Source organism: Pinus tabuliformis, chromosome 9, assembly GCF_031772625.1.
Source record: "Pinus tabuliformis cultivar Carrire ecotype Pingquan chromosome 9, CPIR1, whole genome shotgun sequence".
Taxonomy (NCBI): domain Eukaryota; kingdom Viridiplantae; phylum Streptophyta; class Pinopsida; order Pinales; family Pinaceae; genus Pinus; species Pinus tabuliformis.
Genome location: NC_142307.1, coordinates 347,700,822 through 347,720,798, shown reverse-complemented (window position 1 = coordinate 347,720,798; position 19,977 = coordinate 347,700,822). Strand labels below are relative to the sequence as shown.

The following is a 19,977-nucleotide window of genomic DNA, read 5'->3' as shown; positions in this document are numbered from 1 at the left end:
ATATGGCTGGAATATCTCCAAACAAACAGCTCATAATATTGCTAATATCTTTGGAGTAGCATACAAAGAAACTTGGGATCACTTCTCCTATCTTGGGATGCCGGTCACCTTGGGTGCTCTAAAAGCGGCTACCTGGAATGAAATAATCGACAAAGTCAAAAGAAAGGTTCAGCAATGGGGGACTCAATGGCTTAACCCAGCGGGCAGACTAATCCTTCTTAAATCAGGTATTTCCTCCTTACCTTTATATCGCTTCACTCTTTACCAAGCTCCTGCTTCGTTCCACAACAAGCTAGAAATTATCCTCCGGAATTTTTTATGGCAAGGAGGAAAAAAAGAAAAAAATAGATATAATTTGGTCAACTGGAAAAGTGTAATTCAATCTCCAGACAGAGGTGGATTAGGAATCAGAATGCCCAAAATTCTAAACCTAGCCTTTGGGATCAAAATGGCTTGGAGACTCATTAGTGAACCAAAAGCCTGGTGGAAACAGGTCATGGAATGCAAATATCTCTCGGATCATAGACAAAGACTCCTTGAATCTGATATCCCTTTAAGAAACTCCACCAAAATCTGGCAACTATGCAAGAAAGCAATTCCCAGTCTTATTCAAAACACCTCAAAGATTCCGGGAGATGGAAGCAGTATCAATTATGCCACTGACAAAATCATGGGCCTCCAACCCTTAAACACTGTCGATGAAGCCATTCCCATCATACATTACCTTCACAGCAAAGGCATCAAAAGGCTGGATCAACTCTCAAAATGGGACGATGAATGCGGTGCTTGGCTTAGATGGGAATTCCCAGCTATTCCCCCAAATCTGGAATCTAGTTATCAAGCCCTTCTCAAAAATCTTCAAAACAGAGCCCCTATCAAAAAAGGAGCTTTAGATGGGCTTAGATGGGATCCCACGGGCACAGGTTACACCATTAAATCGGGCTACCAATTCATCTGCAACAATACATATCAGGCCCCGGTCTGGAATCAATGGAGAATAATTTGGAAGTCTGAGGCCATCCCAAAGGTCAAATTCTTCATCTGGCTGCTGCTTAAGGGCAGAATTCTCACTTCGGAAAATCTGAGAAAGAGAGGGATACATGGTCCTTCAATTTGCCCTAACTGCTGCTTTGAGGAGGAAACCATCCACCATCTATTCCTTGATTGCGCCTTTGCGAAGAAATGCTGGACTATCATGGCCAACCTGGGCAACATAACTTGGCAGCCTCAACAAAACATTGCTGAGACAATACAGGATTGGAGGAGGAACTGCCCCTGGAAAGACAAGCGGAGCAAGATTGTTAAAAGAACCTGGGACATCATCCCCCACAACCTCCTTTGGAAAATCTGGCTAACTAGAAACAAGAAAATATTCCAAAATAAAGAAGGCAATGTCTGGAAAACAAGTAGCAGTGCCCATCTACTGGCTCAGGAGACAATGGCTGTCAAAAATTCGGGGACAATTAAAGCAACAGATTACACAATTGAAGAGAGGCTCATGATCAGGTATATTCTAGGCAGTCCAGGTCAACACAATGGCATTCATAGGAAAGCCATTAAACCTCAGCATAAGATCAAAGATTGGGAAATAAGGCTTACTTCTCAGAACTCAAAAGATGGCTAAGGAGCAATAATTGTCCAATCCTATTTTTTGACGGAGCCTCCAAGTCCAATCCAGGACCAGCAGGCGCAGGAGGTATCATTCTAGATGAATCAGGAGAGGAAATATGCAGCTATGAATGGAGTTTAGGGGAAAACACAAATAATAATGCTGAGGCCCTTGCTCTGTATCAAGGATTACTGCAATTAAAAAATAAGGGAATTAAAAACGCTCTTGTCCTAGGAGATTCCTCAGTCATCATTGGCCATATGAATCATTACAGGACCTCTGCAAACAGTAGTCTTCAGCAGCACCTACAACGCATCAAACTTCTCATTGAAAACTTTGAAAAAATTCGATTCTGCCATATCCTCCGCACTCACAATGGGGAAGCGGATAATCATGCTAATAATGCAGTCGGGCGCCAGGAAGGGGCATTGAGGCATAGTCAACGAGCCTTCTTCCAACCTCTGCCATGAATCAAGTCAATACTGACAATCCTCAAGCGCGCAAATACAGTAAGCGCGTGAGGGGTATGGTAAATTCTGCTCCAGGGTACAGCTTGAAATGCGTATACAGTCACACCCAGGATCCGCCTTTCAGATCAGCTGAAATCCCAAGTAAAACTCATAATCACAGCCACATGAAGTGCTCAAGCCGTCACGCTCAGGATGCGATCTTCAAGACAGTAGATATCCTAAGCAAAAATCTTAACCACAGCGAGAGATGGAGGACGGATCCTGCTGTCACAGTGAATCGTTCTGGAGAAATAAAAAAAAATCTAATAATCACAGAGAATCCAATCTATGATAAGAAACCAGGGCGCTGTAGATGGCTACGATCTATAAATTTGAATCCAGGAAGGCATCCTAATGACATTCAGTGCTTCGATCAAGAACAGCCCCATGGAAGCGAAGAAGGCGCTTTGGATCAGTCAACAAGGAGATTCCTTGCTCTGGTATCGGTTCTTTTCTCTCTGTATACTCTTACTTTAACCAAGCTTGCGGTTTTTTTCAGGATCAGATACGCAGGGAAGCCAAGAGCCTTGGAGCCCCTCCTTCTCCAACTTCTGCTTCTCGCTAAGTGCCCTTGCTGGCTGTTACCCTGCATCCCATCTTGCCCTTCCAGTTTGCATCTATCCGGCTCACCCCCCCTTCTTCCTTATCTTCTTCTTCGGATCGATCATTTTCAGACCCTTCCCTCTTATCGTTCCTCCCTCTTGCAAGAGCGTTCGGTGGGTTTGACCTGCTTTAAACCTGCCCCTTTCAATTCTGTCATCCTCCCGCGCCTCCCTTTACGGCCCCTCCCCTTCTTATCCTGCAGACAAAAGGAGTCTATTGAACATCTCTGTGAACCCGTCCTTCTAAGAAACCACCCCATTTTTAATATGGCTCGATCTGAGCAATGCTTTCATTGCCGCGACCTTCAGGCGGAATTTGATGAGGTCAGAGCCCAGCAACGAATTCTAGAAGATCAAGTGCGCAATATGGAAGGTAGGCATGTTGAGCAGATTCGAAGTCTGGAAGCAAAATTCGAGGAGCAGTTCAGAAATCTCCATACCAAATACCGTACAGAAATGAATTTGTTTCTCCACAAGGTTTACTCTCTTCAGGAACAGTTTAATGGGCTCAGCAACAGATGTATCCATGCTGAGGAATCGCTGGCAATCCTAAGGGAAATTTTGGAAGCAAAACAGAAAGAAAAATCAACATCTTCAAGTGCAAAGCCGATGGAAGCAGATCAGCACCCCGAGGACTCCACAGCGAGAAATATCAGCCATATCTCCATTGACTGATTATGTATTGCAAATGCAAATTTTTGTGTCACCAATTTGTCCGGATTTATAGTAGTATTAGTTCTTTAGTAGTCAGAATTTTCATAAATCAATTTCAGGATAGGGAACCCAAGCAGTGTCTTTGGAATTGTATCGCTCTTGAAGCATCCTATGTACGGCTTTATGCCTTATCTCTTTTTTCAATCAATACATAGCATCCGACCTTGTTATATAAAAAAAAAAAATATCTACAATCTATTTGAATTAATTTTTATTTTTTTCCTATACCACTTTTGGCTAGTTAAATTCTAAAAACCAAACGGATAATGTCATTTTGACCTTGTGAAATGATAACGTACAGTCTTTAGTATTGACGAACACTACGAATACTGTGGTGAGAGGCATTACTTCCATTAATAGCAAGCAGTTCCATATCAACCTTAATTTGTCTATCAACGTCCTGGTAGGAGTGACTATCCACGCCCCAGCGAACAGCCCCGACACCGAAGGAATTCACGTAACTTCGCGCGATGTCCATCTTCGAAATATCTCCATAAAAACAGGTGCGTCTTATTTCAAACAAAATCAAAGATAAATGTTAATTAACATTATTGACGTTCACATTTTGCTGTGCAGGAGATGATTGTATTGTTCTATTGGATGGTACTTCCAATATTACCGTTGAAGGCATTTCTTGTGGACCCGGTCACGGAATTAGGTCAATTAAATTAAATTAGTTGACAAATTCTCAATTGGACACAGAATTTCGCCGGCACTGATTGGAAAGTTGACAATGGATTTGTGTTATTATTATGCAGTGTGGGACGCCTTGGCGATAGTCCTTCTGCGAAAGGAGTTAGCGACATCACTATAGATGGAGTTGATTTCAAAGACACTGAGAATGGAATTAGGATCACATCATTGCAGGGAGGGAGGGGCTCCGCTACTGGCTTAACGTTTCAGAACATAGTAATGAATAACGTAGGGAATCCAATACTCATCGACCAATATTACTGTCCAGCTTGTGCTCCCCAGGTACTAGGTCATTCTAATCTTATTTGAAGTTATTTTAATTTTATTAGAATTATAGTTTATTACGGATTTTATGAATATTTCAGAATTTGATCATTGTAAAATATTTAAAAATTTATCATTAAAAAACTGAAATATACATTCACATTGATGTTGGTATGGCCTTTCCTGTACAGGAAACTGCTCTGGGCGAGAAGACGAACGTGAAGATTAGTAACGTGGTGTATAGCAACATAACTGGAACCTCAGCAACAAAGGAAGCCATTAATTTCGCATGCAGTAGTGTCTTCCCATGTCAAGGTATCCATGTAGAAGATGTGGATTTGACTTATGAAGGAAAATCGGAAGGATCCACTATATCTCTATGCCAGAACGCCAAAGACATTACTGTTAGTTCTGTGAATCCCACTCTAAAGTGCCCAGGGGTGAAGTCCTCCCAGGGGTGAAGTCCTCTGAATACCAATTCTGATATGTTGCTTTTCTGCGTTGGCTGGGCCTTTCTTTCGTGATCATGTAATCTCAATTCCGTTTCTTGGTACGGAACTTCCTACGTCCACCTATCATGTATTTCATGGCTTAGAATCTTAATAGTTATGCTGAAGACAACGCAATGACATTATTTACGTACTGTTCCGTTTTATATTAAACCAGAATAATAACTGCTGGAATCTAACACCATCAGCAGGATTTCAAAGAGGAATTACAATAAATAATTGAAAAATGCCTAGTCACGAAGATGGCATAACATGTTATTTTAATGAGAGTTGTTTTTAATGATATTTTTTTGATTTTCTATTGTTGGAAATTGGTGGAAAATTTTGAGGTTAAATATTGATTTGTGTTATTTAAACTAGTTTTTTGAATTTATATATGGACAGCTTTAAGTTAACAGAGAAATGCTTTTTTTGGAGAGAATCACTTCATTAGTTACTTTGAGACTCGGATTAGGAATTTGTTCCTACGGTGGTCATTCTAATCTCCCTATTTGCTTGTAAACTATATATTGTAGAATATGGAATGGATTCTTATTTGCTTGTAAACTATATATTGTAAACTAACCAGATTCTTTGCTAACTTGATGGCACTTACATTATCGCAATTACATTATCACAATAAATCACTGTAAGCTGAATTTGTTTTTCTCCAATTTATTCCAAAAAATTTCTTAGCCAAAGAGCTTCTGTACCTATTGAGGTAATTGCAACATACTTCGCTTCTGTGGATGAGAGGGCAACAATGCTTTGTTTTTTTGAGCTCCATGTAATCAAACCAAAACCAAAGGAAAAATAATTTCGATATGTGGACTTACCGTCATCAATACTACCTCCCCATTCTGAATCACTAAATCCAACAAGATTGAACTTTTCAGAAGAGTAGTAATGAATACCAAAATTTGGGGTGCCTTTCACATACCTTAAAATCCTCTTGATTGCCTTCATATGTATTTAAGATGGATTTGTCATATACCTTGAAAGAAGTGAAACTGAATATGCAATATCATGTCTTGTGTGGGTTAGAAATATCAACCTCCCAACAATAATTATGTAAGTTTTCTCATCAACTAAATCAGCAACATCATCTCTACATAACACATCTCCATGAGCACTTGGAGTAGGGGATGGATTACAATCAAGCATATCAAATTTATTTAGCATATGCAGTGCATACTTTGTCTAACAAATGAAAATCTCATCTTTACTTTGATAAACCTCCATTCCTAGAAAATATTTCATGATGCCTAGACCTTTCATCTCAAATTTATTAATCATAGAAATTTTGAATTTATCAATCATCTTAGAATTACTACCCATATACAATAAATCATCAACATACAAACTTATGATTAGAATATCAATACCTTCTTGTTTGTAGTAAAGGATAAGATCACTCCTACTTCTCTTGAATCCATTTTCTTGAAAGCATCCATCAATCCTTGCATACCATGCTCTTGGTGCTTGCTTGAGACCATACAAATCCTTCTTCAATTTGTAGACATTATTCTCCTTTCCTTCCATTTCAAAACTTTGCGGCTGCTCCACATATACTTCCCCTTCTAAGTACCCATTCAAGAAGGAACTTTTCACATCCATATGATGTATGTTCCACTTTTTTTGAGATGCTAATGAAATCAACATTCTAATGGTATCCTATCTTGGTAATGGTGCAAATGTCTCTTCACAATTAATTCCATACTTCTGTGTGAATCCTATAGCAACTAATCTTGCTTTATGTCTTTCAACACTCCCATCACTATTAAATTTAGTCTTATAGACCCATTTGGTGCCAATCTTTTTCTTGTCATGTGGAAGCTCTATCAACTTCCAAGTGTCATTCCTTTCAATGTAATCCATCTCTTCTTGACTGGCTTGCATCCAAACCTCATTAGTACATGCATCTTCAAAACATGATGGTTTGAAATCAGCCTTGGCTATTAACGCAAAATTGACTATCTCACCTATTGGGACTTTTTCATGTTCTTGATTTGCACTTCTCTCATTAATATCACTCAATCTTCTCACCTTCCTTGTAGAACTTGGAGAAGAAGTTGGACTTGAACTTGATGTTGAAGAAATTTATCAAGGGCCACTTGGTGGAGTTAACCCACTAGTTACGGAAACATTAGTTTGCTACTCATGATCAATATCAACAATCATATCATCATTCAAAATAGATTTTGTCTTCTCAACATGGCCTTTTCGATGACCATAAACTCCCCAATTCAATCAAATCTTACATCTCTTGAGACAATAAACTTGTTAGTTAGAGGATTTTACAATTTATAAGCCTTTATTGTCTCACTATACCCAATAAACATACATAACTCACTCATTGCATCTAACTTTCTTCTATTCTAATCAGGTACATGCATATAAGCTAAAAAACCAAAAAAATTGAAATGCTTGACACAAGGCCTTCTTCCATACGAAGCTTCATAAGGAGTCATCTTTTCCAGAGAAATGGTGGGGCTACGGTTGAGGATGTACATTGTTGTGGCAACTGCATATCCCAAATAAGAATTGCTCAACCCTTTAGTTTGTAACATGCATCCTGCCATTTCAACCACAGTACGTGTTGGGTAGCAGAAGCCCTGTGCAATGGTTAGGGGGCATGAAGCCGGACATTTTGGGTAAAGTTAGGATAAAGACTCCACTGAGAGTGTGGAGCGCGAATTATAATAAGTCAAGTCAAAGGGTATTCCACCCAAAAATAATGTAAAGAAATGTAAATTCGGCCCACGTGGGGTTCACAGGCCAAGGAAGGGTATAAATAGAGCGAGGCTCTATGAGTAGAGACATGAAGTTTGGATAGAAAATCTGGAATATGGAATGTAATGGGTTTTTGAAGAAGATAGTTTGAGAAGCATCTGTAAGTCCACGTCGAGGGTTGGGGTAGTAGGTAGAGGCTCTGCAGCTGTGTGCGCAGAGGCTTGGAAAGTCTACAGCTGTGTGTGTGGACCTCTGCAACTGAGTGCGTAGGGTGGATCTAAATGTATTGAGGATAAGTGAAAATAAAGATAAGTTTCTTATGAAATTTTGTGTTCCTTTTGAGCTGTCGCAGATCTGACTTTCATAATGTCTGTTTAATTTAATCTGCTTATTATATGAATGAATGTAAATCTGGGTTCATTTTAATGTGCGAATTAGTTGTGTTGGTTAAATGTTTACTTAAAGATCCTGTTGTTTTGTAGCTACATCCTTCAGTAGAATAGCGCACTAATAAGAAAGATATAATGAATCTGGATCTGTGCGAATACCGAGCAGCGCGGACCTGTAAACCAATGCGCAAAACCTCCAGACCACACCAAGACATCCCTAGGGTGCGGAAACCTGGTTCCAACACCCTCCCCGCTATCTCGAGTGAGACCTTAGTCCATGCTCTGTGGGTTGTTGCCAAAACGGCCGGTAGCTGTGGGATTTGTTTGGTTAAATAACTCTTTCGAACCTGGGTCAAGCCCATATAAGCCAATAAATGGTTCCATTGTTGGGACCGAGATCTGCATAAGGAGTGTCTAGTGTGGAATGCAGGGACTCTATAGAAAAAAACGTTGAAAAATCAAAAGGATCAAGGATGGTAGTAGAACAAGGGTAACTATGGTGAACACAATCCAGTTACCAGTGTTCAAAGGAGTAGGAGGCGAAGACCCGGAACAATTTTGGCTTGTGCTAACATCAGTATGGAACACACAACAAGTCGCAGATGATAATATCAAGAAAGCCATTGTCAGGTGGATAAATCATTCTTGCCGACAAGACCGATCTCCCTAGTATCTATGGATATCTAGCGACAAGCAAACAAAACAAATTCTATCTTTCTTTAAATACGTGATTTATAAATAAAAGCCAAGAGATGTTTCAGACCCTACCTCAAGTCCAGTGCTAGTTTGTGGAAGCCACGCTCCATTTGTCCAAATGACCTCCCTTTTAAAGAACCTGCAAACACAAACATGCACACATCAAATAACACATGCATAGCCAATATAATAAACCATATTTATCATGATGATCAAGGAATTCATGAAATAAACCATAGAAGACAATTTATTGAGAAAAATGAATCTGATTGTATTAAATTTAAACAAATAAGAACTTTACAACCTTGGTGCCTTGATGTTGTACAAGCTCCTCCCAGGGTCTAGCAAGAATCTCCTCTACTTTGACAAGTTTCACTCTCTTCCCAATGAAGCCAAAAGGTATGTAATCTCTCCTCTCAAGCTCAATTAGGAAGTCTAAATTCCAACGAAATTTATCCTAAAAAATGTTCAGATTTCCACCTCCCTAGCAACTAGCCCAATGCCTCATTTTACAGTACAGAGGAGGGAAGTTACCAGATCCACCTTCAAAGAGATAGAGTCCTCCTTCAAAGGGATAAGCTTCTCTCATCAAGGGGTTAGCTCCTTTAGTTATGGGATGCATGAACCACCTAGGAGAGAACTTGCCACCTCAAGGTTCCTTCTAGAAGTGTCTAGAATTAATCCAAAGTGAGTTTTTAATAATCCACTTGTGCCTTTTTGAATTTTACAGGGGTCCACACCCACTCCTTTAGAGAAAGAGCGGGCAGGTTCGTAGGTAACATGACCAAGGGGTGCAGGACCACAGGTAATGGTAAGAGAAAGTGCGGAACCAAAGTTTTAGAGATTTTCAAGGACGTTCTCTCATTTTTAAGGCTTGACATGAAGAGCTAAGGTTTGAGACTTGCAAAGGAGGACAGTAGGAGTGGTGATAGACTCACACAGACTGCAGAAAGTCATGGTGACAATATTTTGTGTAACAGATTGCCCCCTAAAGTGTGAAGTCTGTAGTAGATGAGGATTTCATTTATCATCTAAGAAGTGTGAAGTACTTTATCATTTCGAGGATCATCTTGTGGAGAGCCTGGTTGGAACATGTAAAAATATTCAATACAAAATATATATATGAGATCATATCATCGCTGAGGTAGGCATTCCCATACTCAGATCAAAACTGACTATAAAACTAACTAAACTGCTCTGATATAGGAATGATCTTGTAATACATCACAAGTATAGACACATGTAGACACAGTATGGGTGCAGCCATCTGTTTATGAATAGTCCACTGTATAATGAATACAAAATTCCTCGCAGCCTGGATGATGGAAACTAGATCCAGGGTCTTGATTTTTACTTCCCGAAATTGTATGATTCTATCCATGTGAATGAATGTGCCGAAGTCGAACATGGTAGAAACCACTTGATTACCAGTCAATGATGTAAACTATTAACAAGTGTGAGAGAAACCACCATTAATTTCAATGGCTCTCAAAGTACTCAGTATAATCCATGAAATGTGAATAGATGAGTTGATGTCGAACATGTCACGGAATCCTTTGATCGGAGGTCAATGATGCAACCTATCGTCAAAGGCGAGAAACCTGCCATTGAGGCATGCAGATCCCAAGGTACTGACAATTTCTAGATCATCTTTCTAGATAATGAGTTGAAGTCGATAGAAAGCAATCCGTCATAGGCAAGCCCACAACATGAAATCATAGATCAAGTTTGAAGAAATATAGTTGCAAGGACTGACTCAGGGATGGTCAAGATGGATGATAGATATTTTGCAGATGAATGGTTTATTTGCACTAACCTCTTGAACACATAACGACACTACAGATAGTTTGGTGACAATTGAGCCAAAGTTAATACCTAGAAACCAGCTTAAGACTTTCAATATGGTTTGACTAACTGTTAAGCAAAGGATTTCCCAACCTAGGTGAACAAAAAATGTCATGTTCAAGAGTGGTTAAATGTTTTTTTGAGACACAAAGTATGACAAGCAGGTTCATTTTTCTCTCTTTTCCCCCACCATTTCTGGCAAGTACCTCTTTATTTTTTACAAGCTTGAGGAGGATAACATTTGCTTGATTATAAGCTCATCCTTTAGATGAGTCCAACTTAGTTTAAATTCGAACCCTAAGAAGGAGTGGTATGTTCCTGTTTGTAATTGAACAAGTCCTTTACTATTAAATTTTAACGAGTCCAATATAGGAGAAACTTGGCGTTTTTCAATTTTAGAGAGTCTGAAAAAACTTAAGAAAACTCCATGGTTGTACTTTTTCATAAATTTGTGTCTCCCAAGCTCGAAAAAGTATAAAATAATACTTGAGAGAACCGCTTGACCATTACGATCAAGGAGTACTTTTCATCATTAGTGTCTCTGAGCCGAAAAAGTAAAAAAGCGACCAAAGACACGTCGTTTTATAACCAATATGGAATTTGAAACGACAAAAATTCGGCAACCTTTTCATGTTTATATGGTCAGAAAAGAGCTGTAAGTGGACCATCCTTTTAATTCCGTTTTAACGAGCTTAAAAAGAAAAACTCGGAAATCTTTTCATATTTTAGGAGTTAGAAAAGAGCCTAAAGATGAATCTAATGTTTTTTGTCGAAAATGATCAATTTTGCCTGAAAAATCCGATACCCTGCACAAAAACTCAAACATTACTCATACCTGTTCAAAATAAATAAAAATGCTTCAAAAGTTACCTCTTTAAAGTGAAATATAAACAAATTAAAATTCATTTATTCAAAAAAGCTTATAAAAAGGGCTTTTGTAAATTCATTTTTACCGTTTGACTTAAGAGTGAGAAAGAGAGCTTTTGGGTAAGAAACTTCCTGTGAAGATTGCGGAAAATCCGTCCATTGGGATTGAACACCGTCACCTCCAGGTAATCCACATCACCTTACTCTTGCATTTCAACCGTTTGAAATTTGTTTTTAGGGTTTTATTTCGATTTTTTAGGAAGAATTTTGTTTAAAAGTTCGCTCGCGGGGGTCTGCAGGCGTAGCACGCGAAACCTACGGACCCCGACCTTTTCATATGCAGGAAAAATCTAGGTGCCCGCACCCACTGTATAGGTAGAGTGCGGACCTACGCACTGTCTCTAACTTAGAGAGTGCGGTCCCCGCAGCATATGTTCTAAAATTCCAAATTTTTCAAATTTTGCCCAAAAACTTCGATTTAAAAAGTTCTAATCCGCCTTTTATTTCAATGTAGGGTATACATCATGCTTAGCTGGCGGGAACTGGAGCACGAGGATGTTGACCTCACCGCAATCAATCATCAACCTTCAATTGATGCATTAAAGGCATGTGGGTTATTTAAATTCTGGGCCATACCTGGCATGAGGGCCCAAGTAGACTTTTTGTAGTGGCTTGTGGAAAGTTGGAATGTGCAGGAGCAGTGTTTCATTATTGGTGGCCACCAGCTCGAAATGGAGCCAGAGGACATTTACTTTTTTACTGGTTTACCCAAGAGAAGTGAACAAATGACTCTATTCGGAACTAGGCCAGGTGGCCAGTCTGTCGATAACCTCCACTAGAGTTTTGAAACGACCAACCAAGGATAAAGGGATTGATATCAAAACCATCTCCCGTCCTGAACTCAAAGTGATTCCATTTACTGTCACCAGACTCTGTGGAAGTGCAGCACTACATATGACCACCGGATCCCAAATGCGCATGGAAGTGGACTATTTTCGAGGCACTGTCTTTAACTGGTGTGAAGCTGTGTTGGCTAATGTAAAAGGCCAACTGACTAGAGCAAAGAACGGACAATTGAAAAACTTTGGATATGGTTTCTTAGTTGTGAGCTTTGGTCTAGAGAGGGTCCCAATGTTGGTCCCACAACATCTTTCCGTTGAAGCTGGACTTCCCCGAGAGCCCAAACTTATGCATTGGCTTGTAGTTATGGCCCGTCATCCTAACGAGGGTTCAGAGGTTGTTCGATTTCCTCCTGAGTATTTTCATTGGTTAGAGAACCAAGTTTTCGTGATTCGGGATTTTCCTTATGCTGGGATGGATTATCATGGTGACCTAGACATGGCTCTTCCACCAGGAGAGCAATGGGATGACTCAGGTAAAACCATTTTCAACATTTTGTAATTTAATTTTTTTGTTTGTTTTTAAATTGTCCCAAAATTGATAGTAAAAATTTTTAAATGCAGATGTAGGTCCACGGTGACCAGCCATTCTCTAGCGCTATGAGAGGAAACAGCCAGCTGCAGCAGCACTAGCCCCACGGGACGAATCTACAGAGACCCTGGTCGAATTGGAAAACCATCTAGAGCATTTGACAGTAGACATTGCAGAGACTAGTATATATGAAATTCCTCTTAGGCTACAGCGCTATGTGATTGGGGTCCCAGGACCTTTCAGGAGGTTCCTTTGTAGGGTGGCCCGTACAGTGGTTTCTTATCGTGATCATCACCAGTGATAGGATGATCGCTTGTTGTAGACTCATATGACATTTTTGCTTTTTTTACTATCGTTTTTGCTGATCATAAGGTGTTTTTCAACCTATGATCAAAGACGATGTATAAATGACACACTTCTATGCTATGTTATATGACTATCACTGGTTATCTTGTAAAACATGTTATGGAATGTTTTTAAATTTACTATTTGATTATTGCAAATGTCTACTTAACATTTGAGAAGCAATTGCATCTGCTAATATTTAAATATCTTGGAATACGTTGATATTCAATATAGTCAAATTCACGTTCCAAGAGACAAACTCTCAAAAATAATCTCAATAACACTGGATTTCTAATGGCATAAACTCTATTAAGCTGCAATACAACGAGTTCAGAATCTAACCTCACAATCAAACTCCGAATCCCAAATGAGATGGATTTAGATAATAACTCAATCACTGCACTATACTCTGCAATGTTGTTCATTGTTTGATCGAGGCTTACCCCATGCATAGATACCAACTCATCAGAGGGCGAATAGATAACCCAAGCTGCGGAAGAAATGTTCCATGTATTACGACAAGCACCATCAGCAAAACCAATGTATGTTTGAAGAGACATCGACATCTGCAATATCAAGAGTAAAATCAAGATAAGAAGGAATAATGAAAAAAAAACTCTCTAAACTAAGCACACTTTTCTAATCTAAAGCACATCAACTAGAAAGAAAACTAACCTAACTAAAATCTCCACACCCAGATTTAAGCATAATATCTCTTCAGGTAAAGACCATTTCTGGGCTTACCTAAAGAGACTCCATCAAAGTCTACCAATTCATAGGCCCCTTTTGCTAGCTTTTGCTTAAAAACATAAGGACCATGCCACGTGGGTACGAATTTTCCAGTGCCCAACTTATCATTTTCTTGATCGTACAGTAAGACTAGGTCTCCTTCCGAAAAATTACGAGGGGTAACATTTCGATCGTACTGAACTTTAATACGTTTGGCATGAGTTTCAATTGCTAGTGCAGCATCACGTCGATTCTCATCTAGCTGAGCCAAGTACAACAAACTTTTCTCCTCTCTGGAAGTGGCTGGAAGTAATTCTATGGCCATTTGCAATGACGAGATTTTGCATTCAATGGGTAACACAACTTCCAAACTATAAATTAGTTGGAAAGGAGTGAAACCAGTTGATGTTTTTACTGAGGTTCGATACGCCCAAAGCGCTGAAAATAACATGTTTTGCCAATTTTACCTATGAATCCCAATGATTCATCACATCATAATGACTAGAACTTTGTTGATGGCTTCAACCAAACCATTAGCCTGTGGGTAATATGGAGTAGAACTATCGTGACACAAGCCAAGTTGATCTGTTAGTTCAGTCATCATAATGTTTCAAAAATGACGCCCATGATCAGTGATAATCGCTTGTGGAACACTGAACCTAGCAATTATATGATTGAAAATGAAAATCACAGCAGTTCTGCCAGTTGCTGAAAATGTAGGCATCGCCTTGGCCGATTTGGTAAAATAATCTACCGCAAGGATGATATACGCATGCCCCCCAGCCGAGTGAGGGTTACATGTAATAAAATCAACACCCCATTTTGCAAAAGGATTGACGAAAATTATAGGGTGGAGAGGAGCAGGTGGAGCGCGCATCATTCGATCAAAAATTTGGCAGTTGTGGCATTTTCAGACTGTGTTAATACAATCATTAAACAAATACGGCCATAAATAGCCAGCGTGAAATATCTTTTGGGCTGTGGCAAACCCAGACATATGACAGCCACACGCTCCAGAGTGACAGTCATTTAGAACCCTTTCAACTTCCTCATGAGTTAAACAACGTCAAAAAACAAAGTCCGCTCCATGATGATAATGTGTTTCTCCAATAATTTTGAATTGTTAGGATTGGAATCGTATTTTCCGATGCTGAGATCTTGAAATTTCAGGCCAAAAGGATTGGGTTTGGAGATAAATGATGATATCTCCATATCATGGATCAACAGTGCTAATTAGAAACAAGGATTCGTCCGCAATGGGCTCTTTTTCCACAGTTTTAGTATCAGCATGCGGGAAGTCACACATCAACTCCGCAAAAACTAAAGATTTCTTTGACTTAGATTCTACAAAATCCAAGTCAAATTCCTGCAGGATTACAATCCATTTGGAATACTTTCCCCCTAACAATTGTTTTGTCAAAATATAGATCATAGGGTTACAGTCGGAAATTACATTAGTTTTGCGTAGTAAAATGTAATGACGAAATCGTTGGACAGCTTGAACAGCTGCCAAGGCCAATTTCTCCACATGTGAATATTTTAGCTCAGTTGGATTCAAAGTTTGACTAAGGTAATAAATCACATGGTTAGTACCGAATTCATCTTCCTGAACTAATGCCATTCCGAGGGTGGAATGAGAGGCGGCGAGATATAAGAAGTAGTCCTGGTTGTAGTTGGGAGGATGCAATAATGGTGCATGGGTCAACGCATGTTTTAGTGCATCAAAATATTTGTCAGCTATCTCATCCCAAAAGAATGGAGTATTCTGTTTCAACAACCTGGTAAAACCCCTTGTGATCTCAGCGTAGTTAGGAATGAATCGACGTAAAAAGTTTGCTTTCCCTTGCAGACTTTGGATTTGGCGAAGAGTCGAAGGAGGAGGCAATTTGACAATAGCTTCAACCTTCGAGGGATCGACAAGAATGCCGGCTTTTGAAACAACAAGTCCCAGTAACCGACCCGTTTCTATATAGAAAACACATTTGTGTGGATTCAACCTAATTCGATAATGCCTACACCTCATAAAGATTGCTCGTAAATGAATGAGATGATCGGCTCTATGTAATGAATGAGTAGGTAAATCATCGAGATAGGGTTGCAAAATGTGCTTGATGTCATGAAACGCGTAAGACATGGCTCTTTGAAAAGTTGCTTCGACGTTCTTTAGCCCAATAGGTAATTTCAAATAAGAAAATGTCCCCCATGGACAAATGAAAGCCGTTTTTGGTTGATCAACAAGTAGAATATTGATTTCATTATAACTGGAAAAATCATCCATAAAGGAGAATATTTCACTACTGGCACAATCATCAATTATTTGATCGATATAGGGAGTTAGATAATTGTCTTTTGAACAGGCTCGATTAATATCCCTATAATCGATACATATTCTTATTTTTCCATGTTTTTTGTTAACAAGAACAATATTCGATACCCAATCTGTTAAGGGAATTGGATAAACGAAACCTGCTTTAAGTAAATTTTCAACTTCTGCTTTAATAGCTGTAGCCTTTCGCGGGTGAATCTGATGCAAACGTTTCCAGACAAGTTTAGCATCTGGGTAGGTTTTTATTTCATGAACAACAATTGCTAGATCAATTCCTGGCATTTCCTCATATGACTAGGAAGGAAAAGGTTCCTAGTAAACCAGAATATTTAACTAATCCTACTCCAGCATCCTTATAAGGGATAGTTGTTTTGCCGACATGCTGAATACTTTCAGAAGAGGCTGGGTTGGATGAAAAGTAAGTTAGCTGGTCTATAGTTAAGTTCTTTCCATTATGATGAAACTTTATAAGCCGAAAGACCGATGAAGCAATAGCAGTCATAGCGTAAGACCAACTATGACCCAAGAGAAGGTTGTAATCTAGAGGGGCATCAACCACTTCCACATCTAGATTAACAGTTTTTCCTTCAACCCCTATAGGTAAATCCTGTAGAATTCCAAAAGGATGGAACCCACGACCATCAAAAGCCTTTAGAATCGTTGGGGATTGATTAAGTGTAGGAGAACCAAGCGATCTCCAACACTGGATCGACATAATACACGTTGAAGCTCCCTCATCAATTACAGTCCTATAACAAGGTCTGTTTTTTACTAACACTGGAATCTGGAAAGCCATTTGATGAGGTAAGCGAGGTGTACTATTTTCTAAATCAAAGATTATAAGGTTCGAGTCCTGAATATCAACAGCTCCTATAGCCAACAATAGCAATTTACATTGTGTTGGACATGATTGCAGCACCTCCAAAGACGACATTGATGAAGGTGAAATAGCTAAATCTTCAACAATGTTATAGTTCTAAGAAGCTCTCGCATGTGAATTGAAAGCTGACTTTCGAAGCATACCCTTGACGGGTAGTTTGATTACTAAGTCTGGGTTAGGTTTCTCGGTCTGTAGCAGATCATAACTGGGAGTTGAAGTTGATGGGTTCGAATTAGAAGATTCTGCTTCCTTACCACCAACGGGACTTTTACTTCCATAATCTTGCGATTGTGTCGCAATCCTAACATGGGACATCATCATTATGGGTTCTTCTGAGGCATTTGAGGAAGAACCTATCATCTTACTGTCTTGACTAGGAAAAGGATCCTTTAGGCGTTTGAGAACCTTTGACAATTTTACAAAAGATTTTTCAGCGAAGATCACATGAAACATCATTTGTCGACGCGTTTCAAACCAACCAGTGTGGTTCATCGTCATGACAAGTTGAAGAAACAAGGTCCATCATTTTGAACGGGCACGCTTGCAGGCTTCAAGGTTGAAGATAGATCTAGATTTTCTTAAACGATGTAGAGACTCCTCCACCATTTCTCTTGCTGTAGGTCTTTTTAGCCGTTGGAGGCTCTGCTCTGTCTATTTAACTTGCTAAGCTGGATCTGTTTCTTCAACTTGTCCTGACGATGAACCACACTGGTTGGTTCGAAATGCGTCGACAAATGATGTTTCATGTGATATTCGTCGAAAAATCTTTTGTAAACTTGATATGGATCACAGAAGCCTAAACTCTACAACCTTTGACAATTTTCGCAACCTTAGTGCGATGAGGGTAGTCTCTTGTAAAATTCTCTTCATCACAAATGAGACAAGGATAACGAGGTTTACGTTTCTCATCACTAGATTCTGTTTTATCTGGTTTCTCTTTCGAATTTTTATCTGTTTTATTTTTCTTCTTCCCTTTCTTTTTACCGCTGGATTTTGATTTGGCCATAGATGACTCTACGACATGAATATCAGTAGAAATTTCTGCGGAAGAATCTCTTGTCAGGGAATCTAGTAAAGTTATGATAGGAGAAGAATTCTTGGAAGATTTCTTCTTACTTTTGGTGTTAACTGTACCAATCATACCATCAGTGGCATGAGACCCTGAAGGAGTTGCAGTTTTTTTATTTTGTTTAGGAAGGTCAGGGATTTTCTCGTGTAATGTACCTGACTGCGTATAAATGAGGTCAAGGTACTGAGCTTGAGTAGTTACTTGCTCTTTAGTAACAACTCCTACCTTAGCTACATCCTCAGTGATTTTAGGTAATAATGATTTAACAAACCATTCTGCTAAGATCTGATTCGGAATAAAAACTTTCACTAAACGTCGTCGACGTCTCCATTCATGAATGTGATCTGAAATATAAGTGGATTTGCATTGTTTTAATGAAGTTAATAATTATGTGCCATTGTCATATCTGACTCGAAACTGAAAATGAGTTAAGAATGAAGTAGCTAGCTCACTAAAATTATAAAAAGTGCCTCGCGGTAACTCAATGTACCACTTGGTCGCAAGACCAATTAGAGTGCGTTGAAAAAGACGTAAACGAATTGAATCATCTGAAATGGAGTTAGATGCACACTAGAGGTGATAATTCATCACATGGTTCGACGAATCCTCTCCTGATTTACTTTCAAACTTTGGGATGTCACTGGGAAACTTATTCAGCATTGGCGGCCAAAACAAAAGATAATTTATCGAATCTTTCATAAGGCATGACAAGTCAGGGAAGTCCAAAGTTGAAATGAATGGTAATTGACGATTAGGGTCTCGAAAGCCCTGCATCATGAGACTAGCCCCAGGAGAAGGATATCCAAGATAACTAGGAATTGGAATTGCATTTGGGATATTATATCCTCCTAGAAAACCAAGATTAACTAGACCGTACTGGGGTTGTTGAGGTTGCTGATAAGTATATCCAGGGTACGGTCTATACGACTGGGTTCTGCATAGCAGGACCGAATTGGTATTGTCCCTGGTACGGTTGATAAGTAAATTGAGGTTAACTTGTGACAACCGTACTTGGACCAGGTTTTCCTACAGGCATTTGAACCAAATTCTGAATTGTAGGTCCAGATTGAGATAAAGATGCTTGAGGAATTGATGCAGAAATAGTAGAAACTGGAGTTGCCGATACTCCAGAAGTAGGTGGGGTAGATGGAACAAATGTTTCAGTAGTTGATGCAGTCATTTGAGGCGAAGTTCGAGGCGAGCTAAGCTCAGGCTGAGAAACTACAGAATGCACAGAAGTTTGAATAGTAGGCTGGACAGGTCGCTGGGTTGAACCAAAAACCAAGGGTTATCCGGATTGAGATGACAACTGCACATTCGGTTGCAAGATCTGTTGAGATTGAGATGGATCCCACACTATGTTCATTTCGGGGTATGGACCCATAGAAGGTTGAGTATATTGACGACCATAACCGGGTTGACGGTAGGGTTGATAATTCAAAGGTACATTTCCAGATCCTTGGACAAATGATTGACCTGAAGGTGGTTGGAAACCTTGGGTTGGGTACTGACCTTGAGTTTGATAACCTTGAGGCACGTACTGATACTGGGGTTGACCTTGAGGTACATATTGATACTGGGGTTGACCTTGAGGTACATACTGAGTCTGGGGTTGACGTTGGGGAATGTACTGTCCCGAAGGTATGCATTGTCCTTGAGGCTACCCCCCAGGCGATAATTGGGTACCTTGAGGTTGCCCCCCAAGCGATAATTGAGCACCTTGAGGTTGCCCCCCAAGCAGTAACTGACTACCTTGAGGTTGCGGATTTGGAATGGTACCTGACATCA

The 19,977-nt window shown here is 39.6% G+C and overlaps 1 protein-coding gene across 1 annotated transcript; it reads left to right on the top strand.

Moving 5' to 3' along the window:
- The first annotated feature begins 2,987 nt into the window (after nucleotides 1-2,987).
- Nucleotides 2,988-4,852, top strand: LOC149148637 (polygalacturonase-like). The gene is made up of 5 exons (XM_089442233.1): nucleotides 2,988-3,362; nucleotides 3,736-3,937; nucleotides 4,011-4,092; nucleotides 4,193-4,409; nucleotides 4,601-4,852. Exons 1-5 carry the CDS (start codon nucleotides 2,988-2,990, stop codon nucleotides 4,850-4,852), a joined length of 1,128 nt encoding a protein of 375 aa, XP_089298359.1.
- Nucleotides 4,853-19,977: the final 15,125 nt, after the last annotated feature.

Coding starts and splice junctions, on each gene's coding strand:
- LOC149148637 (XM_089442233.1), top strand. CDS start 2,988: ATGGCTCGATCTGAGCAATGCTTTCATTGCCGCGACCTTCAGGCGGAA. Junction 3,938..4,010: donor AAATATCTCCATAAAAACAG/GTGCGTCTTATT, acceptor TTTGCTGTGCAG/GAGATGATTGTATTGTTCTA. Junction 4,093..4,192: donor GGACCCGGTCACGGAATTAG/GTCAATTAAATT, acceptor ATTATTATGCAG/TGTGGGACGCCTTGGCGATA.